The sequence below is a fragment of the Delphinapterus leucas genome, chromosome 7 (genome assembly GCF_059928025.1).
Source record: "Delphinapterus leucas isolate spDelLeu-1000000601 "Yukka" chromosome 7, BTC_Dleu_Yukka2, whole genome shotgun sequence".
Taxonomy (NCBI): Eukaryota; Metazoa; Chordata; class Mammalia; order Artiodactyla; family Monodontidae; genus Delphinapterus; species Delphinapterus leucas.
The window spans coordinates 13,178,067-13,192,681 of NC_143135.1; the positions used below are offsets into that span (position 1 = coordinate 13,178,067).

At 55.6% G+C, this 14,615-nt stretch overlaps 1 protein-coding gene across 4 annotated transcripts; it reads left to right on the plus strand.

Annotated features, from left to right (window-relative positions):
* The first annotated feature begins 6,345 nt into the window (after positions 1-6,345).
* Positions 6,346-14,294, plus strand: PACSIN3 (protein kinase C and casein kinase substrate in neurons 3). Of its 4 annotated transcripts, XM_089914155.1 has the most exons (11): positions 6,468-6,558; positions 9,503-9,575; positions 9,824-9,913; positions 10,071-10,227; positions 10,983-11,218; positions 11,333-11,488; positions 12,080-12,255; positions 12,396-12,516; positions 12,690-12,826; positions 13,251-13,372; positions 13,758-14,294. In XM_089914155.1, exons 3-11 carry the CDS (start codon positions 9,860-9,862, stop codon positions 13,871-13,873), a joined length of 1,275 nt encoding a protein of 424 aa, XP_089770281.1. In that variant the 5' UTR covers positions 6,468-6,558; positions 9,503-9,575; positions 9,824-9,859; the 3' UTR covers positions 13,874-14,294. The 4 variants fall into 4 exon arrangements, with proteins under 4 accessions (XP_089770280.1, XP_022447781.2, XP_089770281.1 ...); XM_022592073.3 differs by lacking the exon at positions 9,503-9,575 and having other exon boundaries at positions 6,466-6,558; XM_022592069.3 differs by lacking the exon at positions 6,468-6,558 and having other exon boundaries at positions 8,062-9,575.
* The last annotated feature ends 321 nt before the right edge of the window (positions 14,295-14,615 follow it).

Consider the following 14,615-nt stretch of genomic DNA (forward strand, 5'->3'; position numbering starts at 1 on the left):
TTATTTAGGCTGCACCAGGTCTTAGTGGTGGCACACGGGATCTTTGTCACGGCACGCAGGATCTTTAGTTGCGGCATGCGGGAACTTTTAGTTGTGGCATGCACGCTTCTTAGTTGTGGCATGCATGTGGGATCTAGTTCCCCGACCAGGGATCGAACCCCGGCCTCCGGCATTGGGAGCCTGGAGTCTTATCCACTGGACAACCAGGGAAGTCCCTGGAGGGTGTCATTTTGAAATGTCTCTCCCCCCTACCATGCACACTTGTGCAAATTGTACCGATTCTCTCCCCCGGATACTTCAGGCCACACACTGAGCACCTCCACGGCTACCACCTAGAACAGGTCCCTATCATCTTGCACCTGATGACTACAGCAATCTCCTAATTGGTCTTCTTCAAATCCAGGAGCCGGCATAGTTTTTGTGTAAAGGGCTTGATAGTAGATATTTTAGGCTTTGCAGGCATGCAATCACCATTGCAACTACTCAGCTCTGCCACTGCAGTGCCAAAGCAGCTGTAGACAATTTGTAAGCAAGTGAGCGTGGCTGTGTGCCAATAAAACTTTATTGAAAATTTTAATTTCAATAAATAATTGAAATTATTGACACTGAAATTTGAATTCCTTAAAACCTTCACATAACACATAGAGTATTCTTCTTCTTTTGATTCTTTTTAACCATATAATGATGTAAAAACCATTCTTAGGGCTTCCCTGGTGGCACAGTGGTTAAGAATCCGCCTGCCAATGCAGGGGACACGGGTTTGAGCACTGGTCTGGGAAGATTCCACATGTCGTGGAGCAACTAAGCCCGTGTGCCACAACTGCTGAGCCTGTGAACCACAACTAACGAAGCCCGCACATCTAGATCGCATGCTCCACAGCAAGAGAAGCCACAGCAATGAGAAGCCTGTGCACTGCAACAAAGAGTAACCCACGCTCGCCGCAACTAGAGAAAGCCCGCGTGCTGCAACTAGAGAAAGCCCGCACGCAGCAAAGAAGACCCAATGTGGCCAAAAATAAATAAAGTAAAAAAAAAAAGGATGACTTGTATCCTTCTTTAAAAAAAAATAAATAAATAAAAACCATTCTTAGCTTGTGGGCCATCCAGGCTACAGTTTGCTGATCCCCTGCTCTAATCCATTCCTCACACAACATCCAGAAAGACATTCAGATCTCTCTTCTGCTTAAATTCTGCACTCAGAATAAAACAAAGCCTGCAGTGTCTGGGTGCTGCCTGCCCCTCTTTACCTCACCCTGGCCCTCTCACCCTCTCACTCACCACGCCCTACCCACTCTACCCTTCTTTCCCAGGTCAATTTCCCATTTCAGAGACTTTGCACACATCAGTCCTTCTGCCTGGAATCCCGTTTTCTAGGTTCCCTCTTTACTTAGCTAACTTCCATTTGTCTTTTGGGCCCTTATGGGGTAGAGAAGCTTAAACTTCCTGAGAGACATCTTCTCTGACCCTCTGCCAATTGAAATTATGTTCCCCTTGTTATTATTCTCTCATAGCACTTATCTTTTTTATTGCACTTTAAAACACATATCACAATTTGTAATTATGTACTCAGGCCTCTGACTTTAATGGGAAACCCCACGGAGTCAAGGACCATGTCTGCTTTGTTTGCACTGGACCAAGCACCCAGCATCGTGTCTTGCATAGTAGGTGTTCCCTGAAAGTCAGCTAAATTAATGGATCCCCCACTAGAACTCCTCTTTCACCAAAAAGGAGGTCCCCAGTGGACTTCGGGGAAGGGCCCCAATGAACTAGGGCAGGCCTCCTGAGCAGAACCCTTGCCTGTGGAGCTGAAACGTGGACTGTGCAACTGTACCTTCCAAAGAATCTGCCCGGGGCAAATTCCTGACCCTGGAGAAACTTTCTCTACGGTCCCTGCTCTGAAACCTGCTACACATTTCCACTCTAATACTATCCGTCTGCTGTTCTTCCTGTGTTCCAACCCAGAGACAGCCTCCCCCACTAAGGTTAACCCTTCTCAATAACTCGGACAAGTTTTTCCACCTGGGGTTGCCTGAGATCTGAAAAACATAGCTGTTGAATCAGAGTACTTTACTCAGCTGCCCATCTGGAATGCTGGGGCAATGTCCAGAGGCCACAGAGACAAACAGCAGCCTTCGGAGGAGATAAACCTTGCCTGCAGCCCTCTGCCTGCTCTAATCTACACTCTGAAGGGCTGCCAGAGTTATCTTTTAAAAGGATAAATCTGATCTAGTCACTTCCATTCATACTCCTCACTATCTATAGGATAAAACCCAAACTCCTTAGCCCATCTTGCAAATCACCGTTCAATCCCAACCCATCTTTCCAGCCACATCTTCCATCTGCCTCTACCCCATCCTGAACTCAATGTTCTAGATATTCTAGCCGGGAACTGTCCAATACAGTTGCCACTGGCCACACGTAGCGAATACATTTTTAATTAATTAAAATTAAATTAAATTTAAAATTCAGGAACTTCCCTGGTGGTCCAGTGGGTAAGACTCCATGCTCTCAATGCAGGGGGCCCAGGTTCGATCCCTGATCGGGGAACTAGATCCCACATGCATGCTGCAGCTAAGAGTCCGTGTGCCGCAACTAAGAAGTCCGCATGCTACAACTAAATATCTTGTATGCCGCAACGAAGTTTCCGCGTGTCGCAAGTAAGACCCAGTGCAGCCCAAATAAATAAATAAATAAATAAATAAAATTAAAATAAATTAATAAAATTCAGTTCCTCTATCACACTAGCCACATTTCAAGTGCTCAATAGACACACGTGGCTAGTGACTACCATATTGGATAGCACAGCTATTTTCCATTAATGCAGAAAATTCTATTTGGACAGCACCGTTTCAGACAATAAGACCCATCACCATCTCCTAAAACAAAACTCTTTATCTTAATGATATATTTTACACATAAGTACATTCTCATTGTTAATTTTCAAACATTACAAAACTCTCCCTCACCAATTCTCTCTAGAGAGAATCATCAAAATCAGTTTGGTGTATAGTCTCTGAATATTTTGAGTGTTTTGCTTTTTCTTCAACAGTGTCTTGGAGGTTTTCATATAAGAGCACATCTCTACCTCCCCTGTGCTTTAGTTATTGCAGAGTAATCCAAGAGCATGAATGGACTTTAGGTTATTCAACCATTGCCTTCTTTTTTTTTTTTTTTTTTTTGCCGTACGCGGGCCTCTCACTGTTGTGGCCTTTCCCGTTGCAGAGCACAGGCTCCGGACGCGCAGGCTCAGTGGCCATGGCTCACGGGCCCAGCCGCTAGGCGGCATGTGGGATCTTCCCAGACCGGGGCACAAACCCATGTCCCCTGCATCGGCGGGCGCACTCTCAACCACTGCGCCACCAGGGAAGCCCCATTGCCTTCTTTTTTAAAAAAAATTGATTGATTTATTTAATTTAATTTATTTACTTTTAGCTGTGTTGGGTCTTCGTTGTTTAACGCGGGCTTTCTCTAGTTGCCGCAAGCGGGGGCTACTCTTCGTTGGGGTGCACGGGCTTCTCATTGCAGTGGCTTCTCTTGCTGTGGAGCACGGGCTCTAGGTGCACAGTCTTCAGTAGCTGTGGCTCGCGGGCTCTAGAGTGCAGGCTCAGTAGTTGTGGCGCACGGGCTTAAGTTGCTCTGAGGCATGTGGGATCTTCCTGGACCAGGGATTGAACCTGTGTCCCCTGCACTGGCAGGCGGATTCTTAACCACTGTGCTACCCAGGAAGTCCCTCAACCATTGCCCTCCTGATGGACATTTGTTTCCAGTTTTTCCCTATTGCAAACAATACTATATGCAAACATCCTTGTACCCTTTTCTGGACTTGTACATGTTTGTCTACAGTAGATACCGAAAAGTGGAATTGCTGGGTCACCAGGTCATATGCTAACACCTCTGGGGCTTGGCACACCCAGGTGCTCCCGCCTAGAATGCCTCTCCACATGACTAACTCCTGCTTATCAAGACCAGTCAAGTGTCATCACCTGGTGAGAAGTGGTCTCGTCTGCTTCTGTTTTCCCATAGTACTTCCTGTCCATATTGTATCATTGTCATACCCTTAGGACTCTGCCTTATTTATCTTTGTATTCAACATCCAGCATAGGGCTTAGCATAAAGCAAAAATTTAAATGTTTTCTTAACTGGATGAATGAATAAATAAACACATGAAGGTACAGTGGTTAGGACATTCCAGAAACTCAAGGTGAGTGAGTCTGTGAATGTTGTGAACTTGGGCTTTGGACCAACCTGCCACCTGGTGCCCTGGGCCAAGCTACCTCTGGGTTGCTGTCTATCCAGTCCTCTGACCTTGAGCATCTCATCTTGAACTCTGTTCAAGTTGGGTACCTCACTGATGGAGCCGTGTGAGTGTGTAGGGGCTCTGGCCGCAGCACAGAAATCTGAGCACTGGGGCAGCACTAGGATGGGGTTGGCTTTCCAAGGTCAGCTCTGTCTCCTTTCACCCTTGAAACAGCTCAGTATGCTCGAGTTTTGTTGTTGTTGTTTTTTTTCTCTCCCTACAGTACCTTAGGGGCAATTAAGATCAGCGGCAACATTTGTGCTCTCTGCCTCCAGGTTTGAACCCAAGGGAAGCCAGATGTTTTCCACTCCGCATTCCCTTCTCCTTGTGGTCTGATGAATAGCTCTGGTTTTTTTTTTTTTTGTGGCCTGGCTTCCCTAGATCCCAAAGCCTGGCTTGCAGTCTTTATTTTTAATAGGGTTTTAATAGGTGGCTCCTGTAATTAATTTCATCTTGTGTTTTCACACTTTCTCTCCAGGTGCCTAAAGCCCCCAGGCACTTGGTGGGATGTTAACTGATTTTGAATAATACAAAACAGTATTGCTGTCATTAGATATTACCTCAGCTCCTCTCATTTGCAGTCGTTTTATAATCATTAATTGCCTGGGGCACATGCCCGTTTGGGAGGTCAGCCCAGTCACCTGTCATGTTTCATAGAGGTAGAAACAGAGATATGCAGAAAAGGGACTTGTCCAAGCCCCAACAGACAGTGGGTGTTGAAACTTGTTTCAGAAGCTGCACCCTGAGAGCGCCAAGGCAAGGATCCACAACTCAGGTACGATTGGCCAAACACGGCTTGTCTCGGGTGCCCCACAGGCGGTTTCACCCTCCCACAAGGACTGCGGAGCGAGTCAGCAGCCCTCAGCGGCTAAAATTACCACCTGAAATTACCCGCCATTCTCTTCAGGGCCCCTTTCCATTTTACGAGCGGATTTATCTGCACAAAGAACGCGTCCGTGATTCCTCCCGGATTTAGAAACTACATAGTTTTGCTATTTTTAAAGCCGCCGTTTACAAATCCATACACACGTACTCACACTCCTCGGGGAGTGGGGGTGGGATGGGCTTGCGGGGAGTGAGGACGAAGAGTACGTGCTGGAAAGAGAACAGCGTGGCTCTTGGCTTCCCAGAGCGCCGCGCGGTCCCCTGGGGGGCGCACTCCTCGGAGCGCGCGGCGGGGTTCGCAACCGCCAGCCATGTGCGCGGTCTAGACCCTCTGAGTGCCCCCGGCGTCGGACCGCGCAGACCTGCGCTCCCTCCCTCCTGCCGGGCCGCCTGGTCACCGGGCCCAGGAGGGAGAGGGAGGGGCGGGGAGACCGAGCAGGTGGCGATTAGGTCAGCCTCAGAACATTCTTGGACCGCTCCAGCAGTGGATATAAATAACCGATGGACAGGCTCCGAAAAATCCCAGGGTGGGGGGCAAGGGGGTGAGGAAGAGGGATTTATTAAGGGGCGGGGGAGTGGCATCGTGGCGATCTGCAAAGATCTACTAACAAAGAGGGTGGAGGGGCGAAGGGATTTAAGAATGAATCGTGGTACAAAATCTGGGAATAAGAACACGGAGGGGGAGGAGCTCGTGCCGTTCTGCCCCACCTCCACTACTTGTCTGCCCAGTCCTCAGAATGGGCCCTCGGATTGGCAAGGAGGGCTGTGCAAAGAAAGGGCACGGCTTTGGAGTCCCGATTGGAGTCCCGACCCTGCTCGACTACAGATCTTGTGCAAGCTAGTAAAGATCACTGAGCCTCAGTTTTTGCATCTATACAATGGGAGTCCTAATGCTTACAAGGAGATGATTGTGAGCCTCGTGGGAGTTAAGAAGGGTGTGCTCAGCAAAAAGAGTAAGGCAGGGTAGCCCCCAGACCTCCCTCCAAAGGGAGCCAGCGCAGGCCCGATCCCTTCGCATTTCCACCGGTCTCCCAGGCTCTGCGGAGGCCGGGGAGGGGCAAAGCCGAAATCTGACTCCCTATAGCCGCGCGGCGCCACCCTGGGGAGTCGGCCCTGGCGCTTCTCAGGCGGGAGCTGAGACCCCACGGCCCGTGCCCCGGGAAGCGCCGGTCGCTGCTATGCCGGCAGCCCCTGCCCCGGCCGCTGGCCGGTGGGGTTGCGGCCGCAGCAGCGAGGAGAGGGCGGGGCCGAGGGCTGGGCTTCCCGGGGGAGGGCCCGGCGCGCGCCGGGAGGCGGCGGCCCCGGCCCGGGAGCGGCAGGACTTGGGCCGGAGCGTGGCCGGACCCCCACCCGCCGAGGCGCCCAGGGAGGACGCGGTGAGTGCTGCCCGGGCGCGGCGGGGAGGCGGCGGCGGGAGCCGCGGCTCGAGCACGCCCTCTCCTCCTCCGGCTCCTGAAGTTTGCAATGGCAGTGACTCCCTCCCCGAGCCCCCGGCCACCGCGCTCTGCGGGAGGACAGCAAGAGCTGCCGCCGAGCCGAAGGGGTCTATTATCTGCGGCGCCGCGCACCCGGCGGGGACCTGCCGGGGAGACGGAGGCGTCGGGGCTGGCGGGCCACACCATCTCCTGGGGCCCCTAAAAGGCCCCAATCCGCCCTGGGACCCCAGTAGGGGCCTTACTCCCCAGGACCCCTCGCCCTTAGCAAAGAGCCCCAATTCCTGGGGCCGCAGCCCCGGGCAACCATCTGGAGTTCGAGGCGGCGCCGGCCAAGGCAGGGTGCGCCCCCTCCCCTCAGCGATGACCGGCTGGCCCCACCCCCGCCGAGACCAAGTTCAACAAGTTTGCCCAAGAAGTCCTAGCTAGAGTCTCCATGGCTAGGCCTGGCCCGGCCGCTCCGCGTGGGCTCCATGGGCTCCGGGCCGTGCAGCGCCGGGCCCGCAAGAGGGCCAGGTCAAAGGGAGCCGTCCTTAAGGGTTGAGGTTAGAGACGGCAGCCCCTGGCCTCCGAGGTCTGGTGTGAGCGCTCCGGCTTTAGAGCGCGTCATCAGGGAGCAGGCACCTCAGGCGGCAGGTCGGGTTTCCAAAAGCGCCCCTTTGTTATGCCCCTCCCTGGCCCTGCCTCCTCTTCTTTCCCCGCGCCACCCCCTCCCCCAGCCTCCCGGGCCTCTCTGGCTTCTGGTTCCAGTCGCTCTTGCCTAAGTACCCCTCTCTGGACCAGTCGACCGGCCCCTCCTGTGCCTTCAAATCCTCGGGCTGCGGGCGGATCTGGAGGGGCGGCTGGGAGAAGAGGTCCTGAGGCCAAGCCTGTGCCTCAGGACAGAGGATGGGCAGGGCAGAGCAGCAGTGCTCCCTCCCAGGGGCATGCCCCCGGCTTCTGGAAAGGGTGGGGGCTGGTCTGGTTGGGGGTACATACCCGCCTCAGGTAAGGGAGTGGGTTCTTCTCTGAACTCCAAGACTCCCTACCTTGGCTTAGCAAGCTGTGAGAAGACCCTGCCAAGCCCCAGAGGACTTGTCCCAGCCCAGTAGGTGCTGGCTTCATGGGCTGGGAAGGTTCATTATCTGCTTTCTGAGCGCTTGCCTGTGGTGGAGCGTGTTGTGGGGACCAATCTGGGTCTCTGCTGGGGTCAGGAGGCACAGGGTGCTGGCCCTTCTCCGCAGGGGCCAAGGCACAAGGCCCACCCCTGCTGCTAGGTCCCGTGGGGCAGTGGGGCCTGGCTGTGCCTGGGGCTTGGGCTTGTGTTTGCTCTGGGAGGCTGAAGGGAGCAGTGCCAGCCCTGCACACACAGCTTGCTCTGTTCTGGGGCCAGAGAGAGGGAACGGGTGGGGGGCAGCTCTCCCGGGAGCCAGGAGCACAGAGGCTGGAGCAGGCAGGGGGCCCAGGCCCCTGGATGCCTGACTGGGACAGCTCTGAGGCCCTGGGATTTACAGCTGCAGCTGGGTTTCTCTCCATCTGGTTGGCAAGTCCTTTCTGGGTAAGTGGGACAGACTCAAGAGGAAGCAAGGGGAAGTGCTGAGGACCCTGGTGGGGCAAGCTGCTCTGCTCCTCTCCTGCTCTGGGCCCAGGCACCTCCACTGTAGGCCTGAGCTCTCCCTCCTGTTAGCTGAGTGGTGGAAGCCCACTCAGGCCATGCTTTCTCAAAGCTGCTATAGCCAGTGGGTTTCCTGGTCTTCAGGTGGATGTCATTTGTTTTCTCATTCAGCTACTAACTAACTCCAGTGCCTGCAGAAACACAAACTGGACCCTCAGGAAGTCTCTGCCAGTGACTGGGGACAGATCCTGTCCTGTAGTCACAACCCAATGGGATATAGATGGGTGGGAGATGGGGATGGAGGAATGGACGGGGGGCTGGAGAAGGTGCCTTACTCTGAGTTTTGAAGGATGGGGAGAGATTTATCAGTTTGGGGAGTACTGTGATAGAGCCCTGCTTTGGGAGCAACAAGCACACTGTCCTCCTGGGTCTGGCGGTGTCCCTTGGGCTTGCTCAGAGGAGGAAGTGATTTCCTTCTAGGGGCTTGAATAGATGCTGGGGACAGCTGAGACCCTGCCCAGAGACAGGAGGGGAGTGGCCACATGCCACTGTGTCCTCTAGCCCCTGGGGGTGGTGGCTCTGGGGTTGGAATCTGCCTTGTCCTCCTCCGCAGTTCTGGAGCACACTGTCATAACTGGCTGATCACCTGTCTGACACCCCGTGCCGCCCCATACTCTGGGCTTTCTGAGGGTGGGGCTGAGTTACTCATTATCCACGGAGCCCTTTGGGACCCCATAGTGGATGCTGTGGAGCGGGATGTGTGTCCCTCGTGACTGTCGGGCCCCTCACATTTCTTGTTCATTGCCTGGTTTGAGTCTTGTACCCGCCCTGGCATGGAAGCAGACCAGGAGGTGGAATTTCCATCTTAGGAGGGAGCTGAAGCCCCTTAGGAGAGGACAGTCTAATGCACTTGTTCGAGCTTCATGGCCAAGATAAGACTCAGGCCTCTTGGTTCCCAGTCTGCTCTTCCCAGCACGGGGAGCTACTGCAGTGTGGCTGGGCACCCTCTGACCTGGCCTGGTCTGGTAAAGGGTCGCCTTGTTCAAGGAGAGGCCACAGAGCCCTGGCTTGGGCAGGCGTCCTCTTGTCTCATCTGCGGTTGGGGCAGTGAGAGGCTCTCTGCCCACTACCCACCCCCGCCGGCCATGTAATCCCCAGCTGGACCACGTGACCCGACTGGCATTCTCCTGGTTGGAATCTGGCGCTTCTGACAGCAGTTGCTATATTGGGGGAGCTGGGCACCGCCCTGGACACTGTCAGCTCCACCCTCACCCCCTGCTTTGCTCTTGTTAGCTCCAAGGCAGAATCACAGTGGCAGCTTTGAGAGTTGGACACCCAGGTCCCTGAAGTGAGCTCTAGGCCCCAGGTACATGGAGTGAGGTGGTGGCGAGGGCGAACCAGGGCGAGAGGAGGACCTTTGAAACTACCATCTTTGCCCCCACCCTGGGCCCTCCTGGGGACTTCCAGACCCCTGCCTGCTAAGTCCTGGCTCTTAACAGTTCCTTGGGTAGTGGGGACGGCAGTGGGGGACAAAAGCCAGGGATAGGAGAGGGTCTTTTCCTGTCCCCAAAAGTGTGTGTCTGGCTTCCCTGCTTACACCTCTGCCCTCTACAGCTCTAATCCGCCACCATTCCGTGCTGCGGGGACACCATGGCTCCAGAGGAAGATGCTGGAGGGGAGGCCCTAGAGGGCAGTTTCTGGGAGGTGAGCAGCTAGCTGGGTCCCAGGTTTGGGGGTGGCACGGAAATGCTCACCCCTCTCTGGGCCCAGTCATCTGTCCAAGGGAGGAGCCTAGCTGTCAGCCCCGGCCCCTGCCGGGGGCTTCTCCCTGGTGACACTATCCTTCTCGTATCCTCCCCAGGCTGGCAACTACAGGCGGACGGTGCAGCGGGTGGAGGATGGGCATCGGCTGTGTGGGGACCTGGTCAGCTGCTTCCAGGAGCGTGCCCGCATCGAGAAGGCCTATGCCCAGCAGCTGGCCGAATGGGCCCGCAAGTGGAGGGGCTCCGTGGAGAAGGGTGAGCCTGTGCTCGGGCCTACTGGGAGAAGAAGGCTGCCGAGGGTGGGGTGACCAGGCAAGGCAGCTTCTTTTTGCACCTCTCGTGGAAAAGTTCAAGGCTTCCACGTCTGCCTTCCCTTTAAAGCGAGATGATCCTCCTGGTTATTCTTATAGCTGTGCTCTTAGAGTTCCCAAAGTACTGTCATGAGTCATTTTGATATTTCTAACAACCCTATAATGGAGATGGTCTTCTTCTACCCATTTTCCAGAGGAGAATGTGGCAGTTCAGAGAGGCTAAGTGACTTGCCTGAAGTCACACAGCTAAGAAGAACTAAAGCTTGAGCCCAGGCCTTCTGACTCAGGAGCTTGAGATCTTTCCATCCAAACAAGCTGCCTTCCTTGGGGACGGACACTAGTTCTTCCCTCTGAGGCAATAGAATATAGTGGATTATACCACAGTCCTGGGTTTGAATTTCAGCTCCAATTGTAGCTGTAATGCTTTGGGCAATTACTTTCACTTCTCTGGGCTGCCTTTTTGCTGGTTCCATGTTGTTTGTGACACTGTCTTCACAATGGTGGATGAGACAAGGATCCAGTGAGATCTCGTATCTCCAGGTACAGATTAGGTATTCAGTAAGCAGCAGCTGACATTATTTGTTGTTATCTTTGCATTTCTGCTCCACGTCTGGCACCCAGAGCAGCACCCGACGAGAGGGGGTGGGCTCATTGCAAGTGGCATCCCCGGCCCAGCCCAAGCCCCTTCCCTCCCTGCAGGCCCTCAGTATGGCACGCTGGAGAAGGCCTGGCATGCCTTCTTCACTGCGGCCGAGCGGCTGAGCGCCCTGCACCTGGAGGTGCGGGAGAAGCTGCAGGGCCAGGACAGCGAGCGGGTGCGCGCCTGGCAGCGGGGGGCCTTCCACCGGCCTGTGCTGGGCGGCTTCCGCGAGAGCCGGGCTGCCGAGGACGGCTTCCGCAAGGCCCAGAAGCCCTGGCTAAAGAGGCTGAAGGAGGTGAGCCTGGGCGGGATGGGCAGCAGAGGCACACACCTTCCTGGGTTGGCCTGGGGCTAGAGGGGGCCAAAGCATGGCATACAGGGTCCAAACTGGTCCCTGTGTGTGTGCCAGGTCGAGGCTTCCAAGAAGAGCTACCATGCGGCCCGGAAGGAGGAGAAGACAGCCCAGACTCGGGAGAGCCACGCGAAGGCGGACAGCGCTGTCTCCCAGGAGCAGCTGCGGAAGCTGCAGGAGCGGGTGGAACGCTGCTCCAAGGAGTCCGAGAAGGTACTGGCTGAGGGACTGGGCTGGCCCAGGTCAGGGCTTCCTGAGTGCCTTTTCCAGTCCCCAGCAGTTGTATTGCTCTCATCCTCACCTGCCACCTTCTCTCCAGATTATCAGTTAAGGGAGGAACCTGAGAAAGATGATGCTTTACTCAGGAGAGAAATGGTGTGGTTTCGGGCACTGGGATAATCTTCGCAGTTGCGGAGAACTTCCCAGCTCCTTTCCTTTCACAGTGTCCCACCTGGGACAAGTTCTCATGTTGTCTACCCTGCCAGAGCGCCCTTCCTCCAGCTCTGCACATCGAGCTCCTCCCTGTCCTCTGAGGTGCTGCTCAGTTTCCACCTCCTCCGGGAAGCCTTTTCTGATTTCTCCCACTGCTCCCCATAGGTTGACCTCATCTCACTCTCCACCAGACTCTTAAAGCTGCTGTGCCTGAATGCCACCTCCCTTGTTAGGCTCCTGGGGTTCCTCAAGGGCAGGGGCCAGGTTTTGGGACCCTGGTGCCTAGCCCACAGTCTAGCCCACAGGAGGTGCTCAGTAAATACTAGCAATACAAGGTCTTGTCCTCACCAGACCCCCTCCTCTCCCACCCAGATGAAAACCCAGTATGAGCAGACACTGGCGGAGCTGCATCATTACACCCCACGCTACATGGAGGACATGGAGCAGGCCTTCGAGACCTGCCAGGCTGCCGAGCGCCAGCGGCTTCTCTTCTTCAAGGATATGCTGCTCACCTTACACCAGCACCTTGACCTCTCCAGCAGTGAGAGGTACGGCCTGCAGGGTGGGCATGGAGATCTGGGTGATGCTGGGTCTCCTCCATCTCCCCTGGGCTCTGGCTGGGCTGAATGAGATTGGGGTGCGCAGAGGCCCAGGACTTCCCAGCCTGAGGGTTGTGCCTGGGGCACAGGTTCCACGAACTCCATCGAGACCTGCATCAGGGCATCGAGGCAGCCAGCGACAGGGAGGATCTGCGGTGGTGGCGCAGCACCCACGGGCCGGGCATGGCCATGAACTGGCCCCAGTTTGAGGTACGTGTTCCAGGCAGGCTGGTGCTGGGAGGTGGGGTGGGCTCCCACTGGACTCAGCCTGGACCTCAGGAGGGAGGCTGGGGCTTGGGACGAAGGAGGTCAAGGTGGTCTGGGTGGTCCTGGCGGCCACCAGAGCCTGCAGCCCCGCCTGACCCTTAACACTGCCCCCACAGGAGTGGTCCTGGGACACACAGAGGACAATCAGCCGGAAGGAGAAGGGTGGCCGGAGCCCTGACGAGGTTACTCTGACCAGCATCGTACCCACAAGAGATGGCGCTGCATCCCCACCCCAGTGCCTGGGGTCCCCAGGGTAAGAGCCAGGATTCGGGCTGTGGGAAGGAAGCCGCTCTGCCCCCTGCTCTGCCCTCCTTCCTCTGTCCCTTCCCTTCATTCCCGTCACACCTGAAGTGGGTTGAAAATCGGTGCCAGGCACCTTAGGACATGCTTATGAGTTGTAATGATGCCAGTTTTTATGGTGGTTTAGATTTGCCAGGCGTTTCCCACATTCCCTCTCATCTACTGCTTATGTCAGCTCTGTATGGCAGAAGTGTGCCTGAGCTTGCAGGCATTCATGGCAGAGGTCAGGCTAGAATCTTGCAGCTTTTCCCCACCTGCCTCTCCCTGGGTTCCTCCAGGAGGAACCTCCAGGAGGTGAGCCCTTGGCCCTGAGTCCTAGGCTCTCTCGCTCATGTTCCTTGTGCCCTGAGACTGCCCCTTTGTCCTTCCCTCTCTAGCAGCGGGCAGGATGAGGAGTGGTCAGATGAGGAGAACCCCCGGAAGGTTGCTACTGGGGTCCGGGTGCGGGCACTCTATGACTACGCGGGCCAGGAAGCTGATGAGCTGAGCTTCCGAGCAGGTACCCTGGAACTCCTTTCTTGATCCTTTCCAGGCTTCAGCCCCTCCACCCCTTTTCCCTGCCCCTTTACTAGCCTGAGCAGGATTGTGGAAAAGGGAAGCCAGACATCCACTTATCAAGGGCCAGTTCTCTGACTCTTAGGGCTGCTCTGGGTCCAGCCCCCAGGAGTCAGAGCGTCTGCTTGGAGTCCTCATTTGCCTCTCAAAGTCATCAGCTACGGCCTTCAGGGTTGGGGGTGGAGTGGCTGACTTTGACCTCCCTCTGCCTGAGCCAGGTCTCTTCTAGCTGGGCTCTCCGACTACCCCCTCCCCCTCAGTCCTTGACCCAATTGCAGGAATGGGGCTGGGCCAGGACAATTGCCAGTGACCAATCCCCCTTCTCGCAGGGGAGGAGCTGCTGAAGATGAGCGAGGAGGATGAGCAGGGCTGGTGTCAGGGCCAGCTGCAGAGTGGCAGGATTGGCCTGTACCCGGCCAACTATGTGGAGTGTGTGGGGGCCTGACCTGCCCTGGCAGCCCTTCTGCAACGTTTCTCCACCCTGGGTCAGAGCCCAGCTTGTCTGGACAGCGGGACCTGAGGGCCTTGAACCATCCTGCCCCTGCTGCCCCTCTGTCCCTTGAGGAGGGAGGAAGTCCTGGGACCCAGGGAACGGGAGGGGCCTGTGTCTAAGAAGGGACTGGTAGGGAATGGCCAACTGAGTCTAGGCTGAGGGGAAGATGGGGAGGTCAGGAGGTGACAGAAGGGCCCAGGGGTGCCTGGGCCTCCCCAAGAGTCCTCCAGTCTCCCCAGGAGCTGTGGATGCAGCTCCTGATCTCTGTGTTTTGGGGTTCCTGGGGTTGGCCTGGGGTGAGTGTAGTTCTGGGCTAGCAGCACTCTTTTGTGGCTTGTTCTAGTGTGTATTAAACTTGGAAGAAAAAACAAAACAGGCTTGTATGCATCTTTTTCGCTATTCCACCCTTGCCAGGCTGCCGAGGGCATCTGGAGAGAGGCACTGAGGAGGTCGTGGGCCTGGAGTATATTGGGGGGCGGGGGTTGGGCGAAGGTCTGCCAGCCTGGTACCTGTTCTGGGCCTTCGGGACCCTAACCTGGGGTGGAAGGGACTCGAGATCAGAGTTGGTGTGAGCCATCCAGGCTTGGTGGAGGCTGGGTGCTGAGTTCGGAGCCAGGCGGGAGCCCAGCCAGTTTATCTTCCCGTCCAGGCCGGCGGGACTACGACTGCTTGGTAGGACTGTTAATCATCACTC